The sequence below is a fragment of the Myripristis murdjan genome, chromosome 9 (assembly GCF_902150065.1).
Source record: "Myripristis murdjan chromosome 9, fMyrMur1.1, whole genome shotgun sequence".
Taxonomy (NCBI): Eukaryota; Metazoa; Chordata; class Actinopteri; order Holocentriformes; family Holocentridae; genus Myripristis; species Myripristis murdjan.
In genome coordinates this window covers 29,353,886-29,378,498 of record NC_043988.1, presented here as the reverse complement: position 1 = coordinate 29,378,498, position 24,613 = coordinate 29,353,886, and the positions used below count along the sequence as shown (strand labels likewise).

Sequence of the window (24,613 nt, the reverse complement as noted above, 5' to 3'; positions counted from 1 at the left end):
AGCAGCACGCCGGACGCACGCCGTATCTTCCTGGTGGAGGCGGGTCTACATGTGCATGCCATTTAATATCCTGTAACCTGTAGCTTTAAGAGGAGGAGGCGTGTCGTCTCTGCCTCGGTCTCTTTTATTTGAATATACAGTAGTTGCGTGGGGCCGGGGTCGGATTGCGTTGGGTGTTTTTCCTCCGTAACGCTGATGCGAAACCCGCACGGTCGATCCGGCTGTTTTTGTGGTCGGTAATGAAAAGTTACCACCGATATCACTTGGGAAGGCTTCTCTGCGACGCATGCACACACTGAGGAGGCTGTCCCGCTTGCAACCGAGAATATGGACTTGCACATATTGGACCACAGGCTACGGGTCACCAGTATATCCAAGAACGGGCTGGTGAATTTCACACACCCGCTGATTAAATTGATTTTTCTCCGCAACAGAACACGGTAAGGCGCCGATCGGGCTCTTCAGGATTGTTGTTTCGGTGTGAATCAGCCTGGTAATCCAGTACGGATATATGAGATAGCGCCTCCTCATTCAATGGGTGGCCAAGCCGTCTGCTTGTGTTTGTGTGTTTGTGTGTGTGTGCCCTGCGCTGCCTGAGTAAACCCTCCTGTTAACCTGCAGCGCATGAAACTGTAAAGATTCACACTGTTTCATTCCAATTACAGTCCTCCAGATAGCCTGTGAGCCAAAATACACAAGGCTCAGCAGTGTTACAGTGGATATAATCTTTGATAATTATAACCTACATTTTTTATTTTATTTTATTTTATTTTTTATTTTTGACAAACTGCCTCCACAAACCAGCTGACACACAGCATGCACAGGTAGGGTATATTGTCCTATATAGATTAAGTGGAGCAGCATTCATGCCCTGTGCAGAAAAAAAAGACCATGCAATATGTCCCTCCACTTACTTTTTAATTTAGCATTTGACACTTGCCCTGTATTATCATGCACAGCAACACAGGGGCTACATCCAGTTTGCAAGCTGTCCGGGTCTTGTGTTGGCAGCGGTGGCAGTTTTTAGTTAATCCCTGGATATCCTCCCATTGTTATATCATTGTTTATTACTCTGGCTGCCCCACATATGCATAGCTGCAAGAAAGGCTCAACATCTGTCTTCAAGCTGCCCTGTGTGATTGCAGTGCTAGCATGAAGGCCAGAGAGTGGCTCTGCGACTTGTACAATGGCCTGATTTAGCATTTTCAACTGGTGTATGCTCCTGCAGCCTAAACTTCAGCTGAGGGATCCCTAGCCTAAGAAATAACTTGTAGCAAATATGGCAGATTTTCTTCCTATGATCTCGTTTGCACTCCACTCTGTGACATCTTAAGCCCAGATATCATCTTCAAGCATTTGCCTACCATAAACATCTTACAAGTCCTGTATCCTACAACAAACTTGATGATGATTTATCAGGGATCGTGTCTAGTGCAGGCCTGTACAAGTTACTCATGACCTCAGAATACACCTATTGCTCCTTAATTGTCACTTGAAAATGGGCAAAAATAGTTTAAAATACTACAAAACATTGGCCAGCCTCATGACAAGATGAGCCACATTGTCTTCTACTAAATCTCCCACATTCGTTCACACCTAGCCTCTCCTGCCAGCGCTCATTTGTTTTAATATATGTAGCAATAAATTTGGACATGTCCATACCAGACACATTGTGCAATGATGACTTGCACTACCTTGATGAAGTAACATGTCGCCATGAATAATGTGTGAATGTATTCTGACTAGCAGTGAGTCAATATTTTATGTATTTCCTGTTTTTTTCCGTTTAAGGTATGGGCCAACACTTTCAGAAAGACTAATGACTAATCGGCCTAAGTGATGAAAATCTGCATCTTGATTTTTGGTCAGGTTCATTGGAAAGGGCTCCGTCAGGTCTGCAGGGTGTGAAACAACGGTAGGCTGAGGCCAGTGTGCACCACACATACCTTGCAAGTTGCACTTGAGCTCTAGCTGCACTTCCTCACATTAGCAGGCTTGTTTTTTTATGTGTCGGTCTGTGTGTGTGTGTGTGTGTGTGTGTGTGTGTGTGTGTGTGTGTGTGTGTGTGTGTGTGTGTGTGTGTGTGTGTGTTTGTGTGTGAGCTTTGAGTTATGTCATCATCCTCGGGTATGGTTGTGTTTTGCCTTCGTGTTGTTTTTCCTGTTTTTTGTCAAACTGTTCGAGATGGGGAGGGCTGGTGGTGGAGATTGCATTCATGGCAGCTCAGAGCAGTCGTGGAGCACAACAAGCCTAATAGCCTCGATTGGGTTTAGCCATCTCCCTCTTTCAGGCCCCTGCTATTCATTATAGGCTACAGCTCCCCGAGAATGAGCACAAAGTGATTTGAAAGCAGTCAATCCTGACCAGAATTTTAAGGAGGAAATTGCATGGCACAGTGCTTCTAGAGACAAGGCCCATCCCAGAAAATTTCAGAAGGTAGGCATTTCTCCAGCATTGTGAAATCAAAGCAACAATCTACACTGTAAGTCCTCGATGGCCGATCTTACGGTGCAGAGGATGAAAGTAGCTGGAGGAACCCCTTTTGTCTTGAATCAAAATAACCCCCCTTCTCTGATGATGCACAGCATGCAGCATCTCTGTGTTCAAACCACAGTCTGCTGCAGTCACGTCTGTGAACGCCACCTGTGTGTCTTTTTGTATTGGAACCAGATGTCCCCAAAGGGCGAAAAAAATTAAGTAAATCTTTGAAATTGAGGACAGTTTTGCAGCACCTCACTCTCACTTTTTTTTTTTTTTTAAAGGACTATTAAGGGGGTAGGACTCGAGTTTAGGATTACTTTAAGGTCAAGGTTTAAAGTTAGGCATGCTGTGGTGAGCGCTACTTTGGATTTCTTATTTTCATGCCAGAAAAGAGTCAATGTTTCCTCCAGATTTGTATTCTTGCAGTGTGACCCACAGCACCTATTCACAGGGAAATCTGGAATTACTGCAAACATTAAACATTATTGACCAATTAAATGAATAAATAAAATGACAGAGACAGTACAGTTTCATTGCAGGGTTTATAGCTTGCTTTTATGTGTTGTCAGGGAGCAGCTTCCATCCTCTTGGCAGCGGACTGCATGAATGGGTGATACCTGATAGCCACTAAAAAGTCAGCATCGGCCTGATATATCGGCCTCAGGCTTGCAGGCTCCATACAGTCTTCCTGCTGTCCTCTGTGGCGGCTTGCTAACGAGAGCACAGTTTGCAACAATGCCTCAACTGAGCCAAAAACCCAGCGGGGAGTTTTCCACTTGTCTGCTTCAGTGGCCTGTCAAGGTTGGGGCGCTCGCTCACTCCCCTGTTTACACAAGGCTGGCCCCTCTAATAACAAGCGAGGGAGTTACAGGGTAAACTTTCCCCATTGTTCCAAAAAAAGAGGAGCCCGTGAGAACGCGCAAGTTGGCCACCACGCTATAGGTCGGGCTGCAGCAAGCTGTGAAGGTGGCGGACTCTTTGGTCACCCGCTGAAGATGGTGCTGCAGTATGGCTTGGGGCTTCGCGCACTTGTAACAACATCAGCTCGCCGCCTTCTTATCGCATTTCCTCAGCTGGAGCATCAGTTGCAACCCCTCCCGCTCCTCCACCGCCACACTTTGCTTTTGTGTGGCCGGATCAAAGTCCAGCGTCTTGTGTGCTTGGCTTTCAAAGTCTCCATCTTCTGTGTCTGGCTGCTCCCTCACTACCTGTTGCTGCATTGTCTTTTTCATTACTTCCCTCTCGCTGTCTCTCTTTCATATGTTGCCCCGTCTCGCTGCAACAAGAGGAACTTTTTTTTTTCTTTTTTACACACTCATTACCACCAGTTATCACCGGTGTCTGTGCCAGTGCCACCGCACTGTAGAAACAGAAACAAAATCACAACGGAATAACATGACATGAATTTTTGAATCTGCTTGTCACTATCCTAAAAATGGGTTGCATCTTAGGTTCAGCGTCTGACTATTCTCAGCGCACTTCAGACGAGAGACCAGACGAGCAAAAGTTTCTTGAATATACGTGCAATCAAAGCCCTTTGTGCTGCAGGGCTTTGCCTTCTTTGCACTAGTTATGTGTTGTTTAGCCTAAGGAAATTCTTGCACTCTCTGATGGTGCATCTTCTTGAAACGCCCCCACAGTGCATCACATGCGGCACCTGATGATTGTCACTGGCAGGGGATTGCTGGCGTACGTTACCAGCAGGAAACAGCGAGCTGGGGAAGGTGAGAGGTCAGCAAGAAATGCGGGTGGTGTCACAACACAATGGGCCGCTGAGCTTGCTAGCACAACCGGTAGTGTTACAGTATTCTCTCTCTCTTTCTCTCTCTGCGGAGTGATTGTCTCATCTCATGGCACGGATTAGTTTTTGCTGAGTCAGGCGTTGGGCGGTCTCACCCTGGACTCTACTGTAATAGCCTCAGCTGACTGATAAGCAGAGGAGGAGGAACTGTAGCTCCAGAGAGACATTTTTAGGAGAACAGGAATGGGAAGTGCTGTCTTTTTATGCGTTGACATAAAACAACAAGGGGTTACCTGTGTTGAAATAGCCCACAGCCTCGCTCTAACAAAAAACATCAAGTAAATCAATGAGGCTTTTGCAGGTCAGAGGCTTTCTTGTGGCTGAAGGATGCTTTAAGCCTCTAACATAGGTCATGTTGTACTATATATCCAAGGGAACAGGAAAGATTTGCTCTATGCATTGGAAAAAAATACCCTTGTTATCACTGGAATGGAGACTATGTACTTTTGCACCATTTGTCCCAATGAAATTCCAGTGGTGAGGAAGTGACAAGGTGAAACTTTCAAACCAAGTACACACTGTTTCTAAAACGGCAGTGTGTGAGGCTAGTGCTCCGTGCAGAGATCCACCACTGTTACATCTTTTGCCTCTCTTGTCCCTGTGGTATCCTTTTGGTATAAAGTGACGACAACACAAATGGTCCATATGAGACCACAGTTTATAACCACAGTGGAGGAAAGCTTTTGAGTTTTTTGTTGTGGTGCTCTGGGTTGTCTCGGGTCCCTGTCTGAGTTGTCACACAGATCACAGGGCGATGCATCACGGCACCAAACTGACCAAACAAAATGAATAAAGAGAATTTTCCAAATGCAAAATAAGAAGGTGACAGATGCAGGCCCTATGTATTGGTAAACCAAAAAAATGTTGTAAACCTAATGCTTATTGACCATATAATGAACTCTCAACCAAAAGTACATCTCCTTGTCTCAGGACAACACGTCACACTATATGACACAGACAAGGTCTAGAAAGGAGCTCAAAGTGAAACCCTGAAGACTCAGCGGCTATAATGAGACAAGCCAGCTGGTGCTTATGGTTTGGAGCCATGAGTGTCAAAGGGAACAAGAGGCTACTGTCTATAGAGCTGATCAGACTCCTGGATTACACATGAATCACTTCCTGTCGCCTGTCTGTCACAGCGACACACACCTGACATCTCTATTCGGCGCTCCAGTTGTCATCACTATTGCATTACACTATGACATTACCGTAAACACTCTCATAAAGGAAGACAAAGTGAATTTTTAATATTCAGAAAGTTGATTTAAACCACGAACATGTTGGCCTCAGGAGCTCATTTGATCCAGTAAAAGTTTGCGTTTGATATGTACAGTTCCCCATTGAGCCCGTAGCCTTTTTAAGTTTGCTTTGTTTTCACCCTTGGTCGCCTCCCACCCACTTCCACTGTTTCACAAAGGCAGCAACATTCAGTCGAGTTGAATGCTGTGGCCAGTCCAAGCAGCACTCTTTAAAAGCACAGTGCTTAATAATGGTGCAACGGCAGAGACAAAAGAGGCGAAGCACAGTCACTTGTCAGCTTGGTTTTGTGTGGTTGGCATAAAGTTCTGGGATATTGAGCATGAGGTCTTTTTAAATATACAGAAGTGGTTCTTTTTTAAATAATAGAATATTAGCAGAGAAGTAATCAAGTAAGTAATGTTCAACAATCATGAATATGTGGGTAACTCAGTTATTATTTAAAAAAGTTAGAGAACAAATGCCTTGGTGACTGTGATGCTGAGACAATTTGACATTTTTACAGCCAGGGTCAGACGCTGTAGGGGACATAAACATAAGAAAAACACATTTTTGAGTGGAGGAGGACTTTAAATATAAGTTAATGTGTACTATAGTTGTGCAAAAAATAAAGCATATATGATAAAGCAGATCAGTGTGATATTTTTCACAATACCATAACAATTCTCTTGATCCTTGCATCAATATGTATGAGTACACATGTTCATATGATGTTATGACATCTGCACATTAGTGTACTGTGGTAAGTGCATGTGCCAAATTTGTGTTAATAACTCGGAAAGGGAAGTTTGACCTAAATTGTTTTGCATCAGTTTGTGACCCAATTCATCATATGAAATATTTTCTTCTTTTGATATTTTTACCCAAGCATTATGCAGTGGTTTAGATTTTAAGCTGTATTTACACATTTTCAGTGTACTCAGTATTGCGTTGTGATACAAATCAAACTATGACCCTTGTATCATGATGTACTTGAAGGTCCATGGTGATGCCCGGCTTCAGTACACACGTTCACACACCATCCAGTGCCTGAAAGACCTCACACACTCCCACATCATCGCATCAGGAGCGCTGTCGCCGGGCCTTTTTCTTTCAATACGACAGTCAGCAGCTGAAGCAGCGCCCCAGTTTGATGGGTTACTGTTCATTTGTGGTAGACAAAAGCACAGCGCTGGGCTTGACTCGGATTTGCGCTAATGAGCCAGTCAGCCCTGAACGCTGTGTGCATTTCAGAGAGCTCTATTCAGCCAGATTCCCGGTGACTCGTATGAAAATCTGAACCTCCTTTTGTTGGTTGTAAAATGAATAACTCTGTTCCCCATCCCTCTCCTCATCTGTCCCTTTTCTCCTGCCTCAGATGCAAGTTTTTCAGTCTGACCGAGACGCCCGAGAACTACACAGTTGTCCTTGATGAGGAAGGATTCAAAGGTAAAACCCCCTAATGCACACACTCTCTGTCACACATACACACACACAGATACACACACACCTATACACCATTCATCACATCAACCAGACAGGGATCCCTCCTCCCACTCATGACTGCCATCAAAGCACTCTTGTTTTACTGCTCTTATATTGCTTCCTTCTTGTTTCCTCCCCCTCACTAAACTCACTAGGTATCGTGTATACACAGCAAGGGTTTCATGCCTAAATGTCCATTTTGGAAAACTTGGCTACCTGTAATATAGTCGACAATATTTGAAAAACACTGATAATTCTGCCCACAAAAGGATTTTTTTTTTTTTTTAGCAAATGTCTCTAATTTGCTTAACCTGAACAAAGTAAGTCCATATGGGAGAGGAGCTATCTTTTTTTTTGATGGTAGAGATACTATGTAGTTTGAAACAAAACCCTCCTGTGGAAAGTCAAGCTGCTGTGGGCGATTTGCTATGTAAGAACACACCTGTTTGTCTAAACCACAAAGTGAGGCCGCAGTAGAGCAGAGCATCTCATCCTCCCTAAACGAGATGCCGTGGATTGCCTCATTTAGAGCGCCTGAGAGTCTGTCACACAGCAGCAAACAAGCTGTCTGGTCACAGGGAGAAGGCCTTACCAGCGTTAGATCATTTCCCGCTCTGGTATCCTTTGGCACACTGGGTTGGTAAACACGAGCGTGCTGTCTGTGCGCAGTTTACTGCTGTCACGTCACAAGATTTGTGTGTTTTGAAGCCTGCAAAACTCAAACCGTTAACCTCTTGCTTCCATTCGGTGCCACCACCGACGTGCAAAGCTGCCTGGTGCAGCTTCAAAGAAAAACAAGTAGCCTCTGTTGTCTCAGTTAAAGCTGATGCATGTGAAATGTAAAATAGGCAGTGGGGATGTTTGAAAGGACTCGTTTGTGATTCTGAAAGATGTGGTTGCTGTATTGCTCACTGAACAATTAAAAACAGTAGCATGATAGTTTTTTAAATTTTTTAAAGAGGGAAAACCACAAGTGGGTATAGTGCAACATCACACAAAACACTTTTTGAATGCTCAAGGAAAACTCCTTGTCAGTGATCAATCAACTTTTTAATATTTTGCAGTCGGAGCACACCCTCTGTTTCCCATCTTTAGGCAAAAGAGTCAACAGTGCAACTTCCTGTGTGCTTTTTTTTTTTATTGTCCTCTCCGCTCCTCATTCAGCCATTTACATCTAGTCTTTCCACGTAAATGTAGTTGTTAAAGTCATACGTTGCCTCCGGGTGCTCTGTTTTTTCTCTCTCTCCATCTCCTTTCTCCTCCTATCTGTGTGTCTATTTTAAGAGGTGAAAGCTGGTGTAGAGAAGCCACAAGGGGCTGCCTCTGACAAATTATGCCAACCAGAACAGTGACTCTTTCAAGGGGAAGAGAGCATAAAAAAAAAAAGGCGAAAAAAGATGTTTCACAGCAGGGAGTGGATGCTATTTGACAGTGTGTGTTTATAGTTAGCTGGATGGTAGCTCAGAAGATCTCATGGATTTTTTTTTTTCTCTTTATCCAAAAAGTTTTGTACGTGCTCTTACATTTTTGTAGGATTTTAAATGGTATTGTGCCTCAGAAATGCAAGGAAAAAATGTCCTACTCAAAGGTAAAAGTTTTTGCACTCCAACAGTGAGGAAGCTAGCAATGTATTTGGGAAAACAGGGGCTGCATATTATCATTTAGACTTGTTATTTCGACAAAAAAAAGCTTGTGCTGCACATCTGCCTAGGTCATCACCCTCATATTCCTGTCTTCGAAATTCTCGCTTCCTTCCTGGTCAGGCACCTACTTCCCAGGTAGCTGCCAGTTTCTGCCCTGGTCCTGTTTCGAAAACGAGAGTGAAATATCCTGCCCCTCCATTTTGGCTCAGCAACATCCCCAGCTGGGTCAACACTTGTGTTTTTACTGCCCATCCTGTGTGAGGTGATACAGCCGAGTCTGAGGGATGCCCCTGGTTGAACTTTGACCTTTTCAACCGCTTGGCCCCCCCAGTAGGATTGTGTTTGTGCACATTCATGCGTGGATATCGTTTCACACTTTACGGTCATGGGTGTTTTGGTGTAGGACCATCTTGGTCATAATTTATGCTTATGGAGCTGTACAGTATAAATAGCGGGGGCATTTCAGGACCCCATGCTGGTGACACTGAAGGAAGAGAGGGGGGTTGAGGGGGGCTAGAGGAAGGGAGGGTACGTTACACGGAGTTGAATAGCAAACTGCCAACAACAGGAAGCAGTGTGTGTACAACATGTAAAGCTGCCTCAGACTTTCAGACCTTTACACACCTAAATCTTCCATCGGTTTGTTGGTACATCGGTCGCATAAGCTCATAAGATATTCCTGCACTACTTCCTGCATATCGGTAACAAAACATGGAGAGTTTTGCACGTGCAAAATGAGCTCCTTTGCAACAGGAAAGTAAAGTCAGGCAGCTTCTTTGTCTCTAATGCCAGTACAACGGTTGAATCCAGCACACTGAGTTCATGCATACTGCGTACGTGCCCATGGCTTCACTGACCACCGCTCAAATCCCCTCCCAGAGCTCCAGCCGTCAGAGCACCTCCAGGTGGAGAGCTCCGTCTGGCTTCCCCTCAACGTCGTCTCCAACGGCAACGCCTCCAGCAGCTCCCAGGCCGTGGGCGTCACCAAGATCGCCAAGTCGGTCATCGCCCCGTTGGCCCAGCAGCATGTGTCCGTCTTCATGCTCTCCACCTACCAGACGGACTTCATCCTGGTGGGTTTGTTTGTTCCAGTTCACTTGCAGATTTTCACTGATTTCATAAGTTGGAGATTTCAGGAGCCTTGTTTTCAAATTCTCATTTCTGCATCCTATGACTAGGCCATGTATCAATATTATATTGATATCATGATATGAGCATCACTATTGTCTGGGATATTAGAGGTTATACAGTGAAATGGTATATGTGTTGTGTTTTCTTGGTTTTAAAGGCTGCATTACAGTAAAAAGATGCAGTTTTTTAACTTAAACTCATCTAGCTGTTTTATTATGTGCCTCTAAATATCATGCCTCAAATAATGATATAATATCAGTATAGATTTACTCACAGATACCGTCATGAGCTTAATCATGCAAAGACGCCTTTGACCTACTGCGGGAAAAGAAGCCCCAAGGATTTTGTCTACTCACCATTTTAACAAGTGAGGAATTAATTCCCAGCAGAGCTAAAGGTACTAAAAGTTAGTTGATGGATGACAAGTAAAAGTGTTAAGTGGACAGAAATGGACAGACAATCTGTCAGCAGAAATATCAATAGTTGACAAGTAGGGTGAGGCCAAATATATGATTGTCCCCTTTTGTATCCTTGAACAAACGAGTCAGTGTTGTTGTGGCTTGAAGCAGTATTCAAAAATATACACTGATCTTGATTGCAAGTATGTTGATTGTAAACTTTGCGTGTATGTCTTTCGTAAGTCCGTCCCATCAATATTTATATTCTGTTTGTGCAGGTGAGAGAGAAAGACCTGTCTGTAGTCATCAGCACTCTGGAGGAGGAGTTTAACATCTACAGAGAGGTGGGAGGAGAGTCTGTCCCCGTGCACTGTCAGGACGTTCACAACGGCCTGCAGAAGAACGGCAAAGAAGGTACATATCAAAGTTTTGCCCTCATGAACTCGTTCACGTCTCCGGCATCGATCGAACTCACCTCAGAAAATGTGAAAATCCTTCATCTCCACCTTGAGGTTTTGTAGACAGTCAGGTCGTCTCTTGGGAACTAAATCCTGAAACAAATAGCACATTTTAGGGCCTGATGTGACAGGACCATGCAGCTGTGTTTTTATTTTCTGGTGTTGATCAGCGTTGTCTGGCATAGTCTCCCAAAAAAAAAAAAAAAGAAATTGTGTGTTTATGACAAGAGGAGCCTGCTGGCCAAGAACACCAGGTGCGCTCAGCAAGGCCGATGTTTGCAAGCTTAAACAAACATTTTATAATGCATGTTAGCCGGAAACAGCGCACACAGGCCGGGAACATACTGGGCGGCACAACACAAAGGGATGATTGAATTGAGTTGAATTGAATTGAATTGAATTGAATTACTGTGTCCTTTGCGGGAAGCTCGTTTACATCATCCCGGGGTACAGGACATTCTGTACGATAGTCCACTGAGTCAGAAATGTTTGTCTGCTCTTTAACTTCTTGCACATTTTGTTCTGCTACAAAATAATATAAACAGTTTAATTTTTCATCATTATCTCTCAGGAAGCAAGGTTTGATGTTGTTTTTGCAGGGTGGCAGGGTACTATGGATCAAATCCTGCTCAGCAAATTAAACTGACCTGTTGTGGCTTTACCAGTAACTTATATGCAACTCAGATTTTCTTCATTTTATTAGCAAGCGTCACAAAAAAGTTTTAAAATCACAGGAAAAGTCTGCAAGCATGACAGAGAGGCAGAATGGTTGCAGAAGAAGAATGAGAAGTGCTATCTTAAAGTGGAAAAAAGAATCTAGAAATGCCTGAAATTCAATAAAAAAATTTAACACCCACCCCAAACCAACATTGTCCTTGTTGCTTCCAGCAATCCAGCCCACGGTTCACCCGGTGCTGATCCCACAGAACCAGTTCTGTGTGATGTCTCTGGACCCGGATACGCTGCCGTCTATTGCCACCACCCTGATCGACGTCCTCTTCTACTCCAGCAGGTGAGCTTCTGCGTCTTCACTGTCTGTAGTACCTGCCTCCAACACAAGGTGTCAGCACAAGTCGAAAAAAGACCCACTGGCTCATAGGAGCAGTATGAACAAATTAATCATTATTTTTGATTTTTGTTTGTATACACAATTTGTTGTTATGTTGTTAGTACCCATTGTTGTCTGGGATTCACCCATGTTTTCTTATCCGTGTTAATTTTGTTGACTACGACTATGACTAAAAGTATTCGTCACAGGACACAGGATGAAAACGAAACAAAAATGAACCTTTGTTGATGAAAAGCTATGTTCAGCGTGAAATAAAGACACTGCGCTCACCCGTTTTCTCTGTTCAGTACATTAAAACAGGTAGACGAAAACTGAGAAAACTGTATATTTTGAGTTTGAGTATATAGTGTTTATGGGATGTTACATTATGCTCAGATAAACACTCAGACACAGGTCTCTGGTTCACAAACAGGTAGAATTCATCACCCAGCAAATCAACGTAGGAGCAGATCTGGATGGTTAAGGAGGTTTGGTGAATCTGCAGTTGACTACTTTTATTTATCAGTTCATTTATTTTTTCCTTAACAAAAATATCAAGCAAATTTTAAGAGACTGTTGCTGCATCTGACCCAGTTGTTTCGTTGTTTGTCAAACACTCGCATGGTTCATTTTGCTCATTTTCCGTGTCATTAAACATGGCAAATAGCCTTGTTGACACACATAAATAAGTGAATTGGTACTGGTGAAACATCTGATGACGATCTGGTGGTGTTGACAGTCGGCAGTGAAAACAGGCTGTTTCATGGTGGGTTATGTGTGGATTTAATTAGTTGGATTGGGGAAAAAATAAAAATGCTGCAACCGCACCACAAAAATGAAAGCCTGTAAGGCCATATGAGGCCATTTAAAGAGATTATGTTCAGTTCATCCACCACTTTCAAACAGAATCCTCAAAAATGTCACATTTACTTTGATGGCCAGTATGATTCCTGCACATATTTGATATATATACTATACTTACTTACTAGTATATACTTACTGCTATTTATTTACTTACTTTCTACATATGCTTTACTAGATTAGCCTTGAAACGGTGAACTCTGGTCTCTTTCAGTGGCCAAAATAAAATATCTTATGCCGCACAAAGTTCATCAAACAACTAATTTAATCATGCTTTTATCCACTTTGAACAACAACAAAACTTCTCTCTGTGGGTTTTTTGTCCTGGCTCTCAACAAACAGTCTCTTGTGTTTCCTCCTTTGCCCCGTGTCAGTCCTAAGGAGGGCGCGCAGTCGACCCCCAGCCAGGACCTGGACTGTATCAAGTTCTTCTCCTTCTCCCTCATCGACGGTTACATCTCGTTGGTGATGGACACCGAGGCTCAGAGACAGTAAGGCATCTAAGCCAGTCGTCTGGCAATTTATTGAAAATGCCTCCACTCTCATCTAACACATTTATGAAACATGTTAATCTTAGAAGGAGATTGACACTCTAGACTCGTTGCAGCTGTCACAAATCTGCAGCGACAGCGGCTACAAGTCCAGTGGATAATTATCTGTGCACAGATAATATCTAAATAGTAATCCGCCAAGAAAAACAGGCACCTGAAAAGTGTGTGTAGCACCTTTCAGTAGTGTTGTGTGTTCAGCCATTGTAATCACTGCAATGCACTGGCACGGACGGCAACTCAGTGAACCTGAACATGTTTTTGGTATTGCTAGTGGGATATCTAGGCAGTAGGAGGAACAAAATCACAAATACACATCTGTGCAAAGTCTGACAACAACAACCGAAATCTCTGTCTGCTGTTGGCTGATCTTTGGTGCCAGGTGACGACAACCCCTGACATCGGGGACATTAATGAGGGTTATGCTTTCATTGTTTTCCCATCCACCTTTGAAATGCACTCTCACGTGTACACTTGCTTGCTTGGTGGAAATCAGTGCTTCGTCTCTGTGCTCTAGATTCCCTGCTGATCTTCTCTTCACCAGCTCCTCTGGGGAGCTGTGGAGGATGGTGCGCATTGGGGGACAGCCTCTGGGCTTTGGTAAGCCTGCCTTTAGACTGAATAGATCCTCTAAAGCTCATCTTCTTAAATGTATGCATTTATCTGTATGTGTGTTTATCTAACGCCAGGGTATCTGTGGGTCCTTTTTTTTAAAAAGGTGTTAAAAATCTCAAATGAAATGTGTGAAAATATCTTGAATGCAGCTTTAGAGGCCCTACTTTTCCACCACTGAGGTTTATTTTTGTAGTTAATTTTGGTTTCATTTTCATAGCATTATGAATTTAAAAATAGCAATACTGACTTGTAGACAAATACGGAACAGGCTTAATACAATACCCCAGGCATGTTTAATGTATGATTTAAGTAGTCTAAGTTTATTTAGAGCCCAAAATCAGTGTTTATGGTGACAGAGGGCTTTACAGGCCCACAAGTGCACAACTTAACCCAACCCTAATCCAAACAAACAGGATGACACCTCCTGACTTAGTCCTGAGGGCAAATTACAATTAATACAGTCATAATACAAAAGAAAAAAAACAACTACCTACTTCACCAATTTAAAAAAAAAGAAAAAAGTTTTCTGTATATGTAGTTTTCTTTTCTAACACTGCTTTGTTAAAGTTTTTAGAACCCTTGTCAGCTGTGATCAGTATGAAATTGCTTTTCCTTTCCTTAATAGTGGTCTAAATTTTGCTTTTCTGACACCTGTTGATATCGTGTTCATGATTGTGATACTGTAATCTGTAAAGTGCACTGTAATTTTACCATCATTTCTCTTCGGCTGCCCCTTTGTTTTGTCCAGATGAGTGCGGTATTGTTGCCCAGATATCTCAACCCCTCGCTGACAGCGACATCTCGGCCTATTACATAAGCACCTTCAGCTTTGACCATGCACTGGTGAGTGTAACATCTGCACTTCCTCATCCTGGCCATCAGGGGTCACTGTTGACCATCATTGGAATAGGATGACACTGAAACGATGCAGACTAAGTTGAAAGATCTGAAATGTCATTGTTGAAATTGCAGTCATGGAGCAAAAGCATCCACAGACAATTCAAGCCAATGAGAAATTTGCTAAAAATACGTAAACCTTGCAGGATATTATAAATATCATCATGAGTTACAAAAAAAAGTAGTATTGACAAAGCATGGATGACTAAAACTTGCAGTTTCTCGGTTTGGGAGTCAACTGTAGACAGATGAAGTAAACCAACCATATGTCATATAAAAAAAATTTCCTGTGTAGCATAATTCACTAAAATACTAAGACAGAATATCAAAAATGTTTTGAAATTTAATGGATGATCCTTAACATACTTGATTTTTTTATGGATTTATTTATTTGTTAGTTAAAATATTAGCCGTCACATTCAGAATTTAGCTCTGTGAATCAGTCTTCATCCGAGCATCAATGCTTCACATCCTGAGGGAAAACCCTGTAACATATTTGTGGTGATACGGCAGTTTTAAACCGAATGACTTCACTGTCTGTGCTTTCTTGATGTGACAAGATCATCCGTAAAATATGAGGCCTCTATCATATCTGACGGCCAAACCCCACTGTAAGGATGACTTTGTGAAAAGCGGCAGCCGCTCCCTCCGAGTTGTTTCTTCAGGGTGTGTGAGAGCAGTGCAGCGGTTTCTCCATGCGGCACACTGTTAGATTTCTACTCCACCAGCTAGTTAGCTGGATTCACCTGGAGTCTCAGGTGTAAAACCAGAAACTGGAAGGAGGTGTGATGATGCATCCTCCCGCCACTTCTGTCATCACCTCAGAAAAAAAAAATATTAAGACCTCAGCACTCAAAATGAATGAGGTTGAGCATATAATTGTCAAGCTGCTGCTGACACCAGGTCCCTATTGTAAAATAGATATTATATCTCAACAGACTTCTGGTGGGGAAAAAAGGATTGATAATAACAGTAATAATACTTTTTTTAACCAGTAAAAGTATTTGAGCTTATCTGAGCAACATATTTGAAAATATATATAAATACATATGATCCCAGCAGGATTTCCACGTGTGTAACTCAGAATGTCATTCTGCAAATCTTTTTGAAAAACATTTTTTACCTCTTCTGGGTCAGTCGTCAAGCTGCAGAACCTGAATGGATACAGTAGTACACATAAAAATGGCTACCACCACGACCGTGTTGGGATAATTTCATTGAATAGAATAGACTGTTCTATGCATTCAAATTCTGTACCTCAGACTTTGCCTGCTAAAAGTGCAGGGCGTTCACTTGATTGACAGGTAAAGACCACTGCAAATTCAAATGAGGGAACCAATAAAAAGTAATGCTTAGAAATACTGTTAATACTAATACTGCTACTAGAGCCAAATCAGTGGCGCCTGTCCAGACCGTGCAGGGACGGCCCCTCGCTGTCCCACGCAGTTGGCGTCAACCAGACCAGGGAGAGACATGACATCAGTCCGAATTACGGGCCAAGACGTGCCAAATGCAATCTGCCAAGTGATCGCTTCCTCTTACATTCATTTTCTCAAAGTGATCAATTCACTGAGCAGTGCATGCTGGGAGAGCCCGCAGTGCACATCAGGCATGCGACGTGGGGAAAAAAGGTGGCACAAAAGTTGAAACTGAGAGAATTTTTATCCAAAGGCATGCTGTGTTTGCCGCTCCACAAGCAGTCTGTTTGCTGAAAGTGGATGACTAATGAAGGGACAAATAAGAGAATGAAGTTGATTGTGCGGTGCGTCTTCCAGCTTTCACCTACATGCTTGTTACCAGGAGGCAGTAACATTAGCTGTCTGGACGAGCAGATTATAGTGTTGTTGGGACTTCTCCAAGTTGTGTAACGCCTGTCTCTCTATCTCACTCTCACTCTCTCTCTCTCTCTATCTAAACAAAGACAGCTACGTGTAAGTAATGGGCCACAGGATGAATGGCTTACATTACCTTCAGCCTTAATTAAGGTCAGCTATGGGCATGAAGGAGCTGCCGAACACATTTGTTACCCACACTTTGATGAGGGCTATTGTTATATTGTCAAATCAGTGTGTTTTCCTAATGTTGTAATTTCGAAGCGCCATGAAACAGTAACTGATTAAGGGGTTATAAACCTAATCCAATTCCAAGGAGTGTCATCAGCCGTACATACAAACATACATTCTTGCCAGTGGTGCTCTCTGTCCTTAATTTTTAATATTTACAGGTATTTCCTCTTGTGTATCATCAGTGGTGGACAGTAACAAAGTGCATTTACTTGAGCACTGTATTATTCTAGCAGCTGTACTTTATTTGAGGCTTTTTTTTTTTAACTTTTGACTTTTACTCCACTACATTTCAATTTTTTTTTCCCAATAAAATGTGGATGGCCTCACTGTCTCTTGGCATTAGCTCCTACCAGCTGCCACAGGGGGGCGCTCTCCTGCTCGCCAACCAGACTCGGCCTCCACTAGCGGTCAGTCATGATGGCCATGATGAAAATAAAAAGCTTTCCTTCTTCTGAGAAGGATCCTCAACCACCAGAGCACCCATGGCTACACTTGAGGTCCATGTCTGAACATTTTGAGATTTGAGAGAAAAGCGATTTTTATTGTTTAAAATGTTGAACGTCAACACTACACACCAACACGATATCGGCATACAAGAATCTTCCATCAAACCTAAGAAAGCGTGTCGAAGTGAGGTGTAACTCGCAGCTCACTAAATATTACCCGACGTTTGTCAACCATGTTATCGGCAGTAGATTTCATGTTCATGTTCATATTCATATTAATGGCCAGAACCACTGAGCTGAGCAAATCTGTTAGCGTCCTCGGCCTCATCCTCGCACACTTCTGGAAATGCATTGATATTAACAAGAAAATGTACTTCTGAATACTTAAGTATTTTTTAAAGCAAGTACTCCAGTACTTTAACTTAAGTAAAAATCTGACTGTGGTGGACCATGTACACAACTTCATTGGATATTGTTACATTGGTCATGTATGAGCGAGCAAAACATCTATAATCTGCTATGGGAGTAAAACTAACTTCATAATCAATAAAAATGGCACTGCCTGAGTTTTTGCTCTTTCCACCGTGCACATTCAAGTTAACCAGGTGCAGTTTTGAACGCCTCATGCCGCGATCATTTTCACTGGAAAGCGAGGAGAACATTTCACACTCTTGGTACATGCATGTTAACAACGTTCCAGCAGGATGCATATTAAAAAATATTACTACAAATAATGCTGACTCTGATCAGTTCCTGTGTAGCTGTGTAGCCACCATCATGACATTGGTTTCTCATTTCCTCTCCGAAGCCTGAGTGAAATTTATCGGTGTACAAGTGGGAGGTCATCTCTTATGAAATCAGTCACAGATTCTGGATCTGTGACTGATCAAGACTTCCTGATTGCCATGTCTTGGTTATCACAATGTTCCCATGATCATTTTGCTACTGATACAGACTGTTTGAGATTGCACAAAGTAAACTCACTACCTAGATGATGGTTAAGCAATCATCAGTGGAAAAATGGAGAAATACTTTTTTTTTTTTTTTTTAGCTTAGATACATTATATGATTCATCTTAAAGCTCTGATATTCTAAACACCTGATGTCAAGCTCCTTCTTGGGAAAAATGATTTGGTGCACAGGAATTGATTCATTTTACACTTTCATCTGTTGTTGGTGTATGTGTGTGTTTTCTAACACACACACACACACACACAAACTTCAACAGGAAATCCGATGGCAAAGACGTCACAGTGTTGAAAACGGTTTGATTAACAAATGCAATGTGGAAATGCCACAGCTGTGACCAGTTGGCACCAAAAGTGTCCCCAAAATTTTACAAAACCGGAATCTCACACTCTGTTGATCAGCAGCGACATGAGTGACCTCTTGCCTGACTTTGAGAGATCTGCTGAAAGATTAGATATTAGATAAGAGATTGTGTGTCTTTATGCTCTCCCTCTCCACCTCATTATATTGCAAAGCATTACCATAACCTTCAGGCATTTTGATGCGCCTAGTTATTGAACATTGAGCAGTAGTGAATTAATGTATTATCAAGTGATTTTTTTTTTTGTCAACATTACAGATGAATTTGGACAGTTGTTTTTATACCCTTTTGTTTTTTGTTTTTTTTTTTATCCTCCTGAATGAAAACTTTCCCCAGCCTTGTTATTCTGCTCTCACTATATTACAATATTAATGGCGTGGCAGTTTTTGCAACAGGCAGCCCTAATAATAGCCATGATGCTGTTAAAACGAAATTTCCTTAAACAGAGGATGTGTGGTCAGAGTGGCCTCCTCTGTTATGTAGTTATGTCCTTTTTTTACCCACTGAAACCTCAAGAGTTTCTAAGTAGGCCGTGGTCTTGTCTCTATGTGGGCAGGGCAGGAAGACCTTTTGAAATAATTAGACTGTCACAATATGAGTATGAATCGTACCAGTCTGCTCAGTGTGGGGAGAAGTCCATCAATGCACGGCTCAATGCACGGCTCCAAATTTTTTTGACTCATCATTCTGCAGTTGCTGGAATTGGCTTGTGGATAACCGAGTGTCTGAGTCCGTTGTGGCATCAAAAAGTTTGATTTGATCTTTAAGGTGTAATCTTGTATCACTGAAAGTCCTTTCATTTTGATATGTTAAAACATTTTTATTGGCATATCAGCAAGAGAGCAGAAAGCCGCTTCACTAAACATATGGGGGTTAAAAATGGAGGTTGGGCGCCACAGTAGGTCACTTGGTAGAGCGCGTTCCACGTATCAAGGCCAAGTCCTTCCTGCAGCGGCCCGGGGTTCGAATCCGGTCTGGACCCATTGCTTGCATGTCACTCCCTCTCTCTGCCTTGCCTCTCCTGTCTCTCTACCATCGCTATCAAATAAAGCAGTAATGTTTAATAGAACGTAACCTTTTTTTCCAAAAAAAAAAAAAAAAGCATGATGGGAGGCCACTGACTGTCTCATATTCCAGTGAATTACTCAGATCTATTTCATCAAAGTCTACAGGAATTCACTACATGTGGGACGCAGGGTGTCATTTCGTCCGTAGTTACTGGGAGGAGGTTTATTTGGAACAGGGACATTTCTATATTTTGAAATGAGTATCACTTTTGTTTGTAATATCTTGCATATTTTGGTGTGGTAGCAGGTATGTTTTCACAGTTTGCTTGCACACAAAGGCGCACAGCAGTTACCAGACTAATTTACAAAGTGCAAGACCAGACATGAGACTTAACGCTGCACTGGCAAACTATTTACAGGCAGCAGCAGATCACTGTTTGAAATTTGGAAAGTGTGATGGATGTCATTGCTGAGAAATCATTTGATGTGACGTCAGTAAACTTCACACCCCCTACACCTAAATGTCTGCCTTGTGGCTGGTACCGATGGTGATGTGAAGAAAAAGTGAGTGCACAAAATATTTGATTCGTCACTCATTCATGATCATAAGAAGCCAGAAAGTGATGTCAGTAAATGGCCAGTCTGCGTAATAAGGAAGAAGGGGGGCGAGACACTGTTAGGCTGCACTTCCTGGCAGCCCTTTTTTGCGATTTAGAGACTGATAGATGGGTTGATTTCTACACGAACACCTTTTCTAGTGCATTTTGTGTCTGTAGCATTGATTAGTGATTGGCACAAAAGTGTAAATATCTCCAAGTGAGGTTGATTAGCGCCATCTTGGTACCACTGGTCTTATTTTGGAGAAACTCAGAGGGACGATGCATGCAAAACACTGTTTTAGCATTTAAAATCATTATGCTGATGGAGATGCAATAGTTATAAATTACAGGAAATTATAAATATCTGATTTTCAAACGTTTAAAGGCCCTGACTCCTCCACCTGGTACAGACAATTGCACAATACTTACAAATTCCTGTTGTTGACCTAATGAGCACGTAGGAGTAAAGATGGGACACTTCAGATATTACTGATCCAGTTTAAATGAACCTTGGCTGGACAATGCATTTGCCTTTGTATTTAGGTGTTTGTAAAATGACACTGATGTGTAAGGGTGTAACGATTCAGGTTTTTTCATGGTTCGGTTTGTACGTCGGTTTTTAGGCCACACTTTGATTTTGATTGTGAAAAAAAAATTAAACCGACTCAGAATACAAGTTCTAGCTTTTTAATGTAAATACACCAACAGTGCAACAGAACGATTTTGTATGTAGCTTGTGGAAAAGTCAGCTATTAGGCCTAACGTAATTATTAATCAAAAGCAGTTACCGTTAACTGTAATTTCCCATTATGCTCAATCAAAACTGTTTATCCCACAAAGCCGGTTGATCTCACAAAATCACTTTCGTTTGACTCACGAAAACATCCGCCACCCTCCATGCACAGCATCACTGGAAGCTCCTTCACGACTGGACCAATCAACATCGTTTGAGGAACTGTGCGCATGGTTTAGGTCGGGGGTTTTCATAGTGTGAGACTGCGGGCCTCGCCTTAGACAAACCTTGACGTAGGTGATGATGACGGTGAATTCAGTGACAGAAACAGAACATCGGTGATGGCGTTTCCGTACGAAAACGCAGAGAATCACTCACTTTTGCCATAACAGTTGCTGCTGTTTGTTTAGCCTCTGCACCCTCATTGGACAAGTTAGCTAATGTGAGACAGATGGTTGATCCAGTCACCTTTTATGTATTTAAAAAAAAGGCTTCTGTTGCAATTGGTTTGAACCCAACAGTGCACAGATTCTGTTTTGTGAAGTGAACTCAGGCTCCTCCTGATTTGCCGAAATGGGACGCTACAAATAAAGATGAAAATCCGTTTGAGAGGCCATAACCTGGTGCACCGCCAGTCCACATTCATCTTGTTACTGATTCGCCCACAAAGCAGTGCCTGCGTTTTTCGTATAGTGATACTCTCCCTTTTCTCCTCTGCTTGTTTTTTTCCAGGTCCCCGAGGAGGACATAGTGAGTGTGACAGACATGCTCAAGCATCAGAGGAAGGAATCGGCGCCCACTTGAATTTTGAAATCCTCTCAGAGCTGGATGTTCCCGGCTCAAAGTGTCCTCCTTTCCTTTTAGTAGCCTGGGGTGGCCAGCCAGCAGGAAAGGTAACTCTGTGCCTAGACTAAGCACTGCATTGCCAGCAGTATTAACTACTTTGAACTTGTTGCCATGACCACCGGAAGCGCTTCTCTACGGTGTGCACGTACGTCTGTGTGCGGCCTCCTCTCTTACCTATCTAAGGCGGAATGCACTGACTCTCTCTGAGGCCCACCAACTCACACATGCACATCCAAAATGCACAATCAGAGCCGAAAAGTTACACACACAGACACACACACATAAACAAGCACATTCAAATTTGCAAGCACAACTGCAGACATACAGCTAGGTCCATAAGTATTGGGACAGTGTTCATCTTCATTTGTTTTGAGATTGTACATTTTTACTTAATGGGTTATTTTGCTTTAAGTTGTTGTAATCAAGGGTGCAGTCAATGATGAGCAAAGGGTAAGTAACTGGAGACGACGGCCCATCTAGGATTTCTTGTGTTCAAGTAAGGGGCAGACAAAAATAAGAATTATATTCTTCTCTCTGCTCCTTTCTAATCATGAAACGCATCAATCTGAAATATGTGATGTGATTTTTTTTTTTGTACTAATTTCATTACTGTGCATTTTCATGAACGGAATAAATAACAATGAAATGAAATGAAATATTCATAATTTTGCCCTTGCGCACCACCACAGTGGATTTGAAACGCAGATCGCTTTCACCTTTGATTTAAGGGGTTGAACAAAAATATGGCATTAATCGTTTTACACATTGTCACCCCATTTTCAGAGGCTCAAAAGTAACTGGTCACTTTCCCTTGTTATTTCATTTTTGGTTCTGATAAACAGTTAACAAATGCGAATGCAGACACTTGGAATGAACTGCAGACCTTGATTACTCCATTTCAAATCCACTGTGGTGGTGCACAAGGGCAAAATCATGAATAATTGTGTCACTGTCCAAATACTTATGGATCTAACTGAATAGGCCTGTTTCCACCAAAATGTTCCTGGTAGTATTTGGGGGGCAGGAGCTGCTACAGGAACGTCCTCTCGCTCAGCCCGCTCACCTGCCGTGTCTCCACTGAGAGGGCCGAGTAGGAGGAAGGTTCCTGTTCCTGTTTTTTAGCCCCTGTAAAAGTTCAGGAACTCTCTCCTTCGGGGTAGTTCCGGCGGTGGAGACATGCAACAAGGGCCACGGCCCCGTAAAATTACCCCGAAGTTCCTGCGGTGGAAACAGGCCTTATGTAGTGTACATGTACAATACACTATTTCCTCTTTGTTTCTAACACAGAACCTGAGATTTTGAAGCCCACACACACACACACACACACACACACACACACACACACAGAACTAAGTCTTCCAGTAATGTTTTATATTGTAATGCCATGTCTCTGAATGACCCTTTCGTGTCAAAGGTCAGTAGTGAGAATTCATGAGCTTATCTCAACCGGTTGGTGACAATGTCGATTTGTAAACTCATGCAAAAGAAAATGGAGGCTTTTATTTTGGCGAAAACAGGCTTCATTCTTTTTGTTTTGAAAATACAGGGCAGTAACTCTGGTCAGAATGGTAATGATGACATTTTTTCAAAAAAAAAAAAAAAAAAAGGTCAGCATTTCTTAACCCTAGTGTTATCCCCAGGTCAACAACACTACGTCTTATTTTTTGTTATTTGCACAGTAACCTCATGAGACTTTAGCTAATATCATTTAGATATGTTTTCTTTGGTACAATAACATTTTGTACAATTTGAAGTAAAACAAAAGTATTCTGTAAACGTTTGTAAGATTAAGCTGCTTCATTCAATAAAGAGTATTGAAATGAACTTATTTTGAAATGAGTCTTTTTTTATTGTTGTTGTTTGTTAATGTTTGCAGACACTCTTATGGTTTGGCTTATTCATGTAAGTGAGGACGACAATGGTGAGGAAAAAGTATTTGGAACATGAATCATTACAGTTTTGAGTGATTTGACAATTTGTCCTGATGCAGTAGACGCCACCCATCTGGTCCATCCTCCAAATTAAAAGTTAATGCCCTTGAATATTGTATGTTTATGTGATACTGATTCCGCGTGTGACATAATTTATTCAATGTCTTTATGCCTGAATCAAGTTGTAGTGGTGAAAATCTGTGCACTGAAAAGGAAATGGATCAACAGCATACTTCACAAGTGTGCAAGCTGCCCTGGGTGTAGGCTTGTTTGTTTATTTGTTTGTTTTTGTTTTTGTATGTGTGGTGTCTGAGGTATCGCTGCTTGAAGCTTGGGGACTTTTGGGCCTGTTACTGGCACCGCGGTGAGCCTGTCAGTTTCACTTTGTAGATGCTGGATATGAATATAAAAACACATGATTCCCCAAAGGTTCATCAGATTTGACCAAGCTGAATCTGAGATGTTAAGCATGATGTGATGTTTAGGGCCCTGTCTGTCAGTTGGAGGTGGTGGGTCAATTACATTTATATTAGAAATGCCAGACAACAAGTGCCATCCAAAACAGGCCGGAAAAGGCTCAGAAATCACACCTGACGGACGGACTGGGTCTTGTCCAGAGTCCCATCCCCAGAAAATTATTTTGAAAGAAAAAAAAAAAATCAGCTTGTTTCCTCCGAATTAATGACGCAATTATCTCAGAGTTCTGTCTTTGTCTAGGCATGTTGTGTTTTGGCCTGACTCACTGAAAAAAGCACTGCAGAGGTGGAAAAAGTTGGAAAATGGATTTTTTTTTCTTTGCAATTGTGTTGTGAATCATCACATAGTCAGCTTGAATGCATCTCATATACAAATCTAATATATGAACTATATGCCACTATAACATCCAGTATTTAAACCACACACACCCTCCCTTTGGATATAACAATACATATGTAGCTCACATTTATAGTAAATAAATGTTTAACTTAGGCTATTTATGTGCATGTATGAAGACAACATACAGTACAGGCCAAAAGTTTGGACACACCTTCTCATTCAATGCGTTTTCTTTAT

The 24,613-nt window shown here is 42.1% G+C and overlaps 1 protein-coding gene across 1 annotated transcript; it reads left to right on the top strand.

The window, feature by feature from the left end:
• The first annotated feature begins 69 nt into the window (after positions 1-69).
• On the top strand, positions 70-22,692 carry castor1 (cytosolic arginine sensor for mTORC1 subunit 1). The gene is made up of 9 exons (XM_030060585.1): positions 70-440; positions 6,897-6,967; positions 9,526-9,719; positions 10,454-10,589; positions 11,522-11,645; positions 12,917-13,033; positions 13,608-13,690; positions 14,454-14,548; positions 21,516-22,692. Exons 1-9 carry the CDS (start codon positions 328-330, stop codon positions 21,585-21,587), a joined length of 1,005 nt encoding a protein of 334 aa, XP_029916445.1. The 5' UTR covers positions 70-327; the 3' UTR covers positions 21,588-22,692.
• The last annotated feature ends 1,921 nt before the right edge of the window (positions 22,693-24,613 follow it).

Coding starts and splice junctions, on each gene's coding strand:
- castor1 (XM_030060585.1), top strand. CDS start 328: ATGGACTTGCACATATTGGACCACAGGCTACGGGTCACCAGTATATCC. Junction 6,968..9,525: donor TGATGAGGAAGGATTCAAAG/GTAAAACCCCCT, acceptor ATCCCCTCCCAG/AGCTCCAGCCGTCAGAGCAC. Junction 10,590..11,521: donor GCAGAAGAACGGCAAAGAAG/GTACATATCAAA, acceptor TGTTGCTTCCAG/CAATCCAGCCCACGGTTCAC.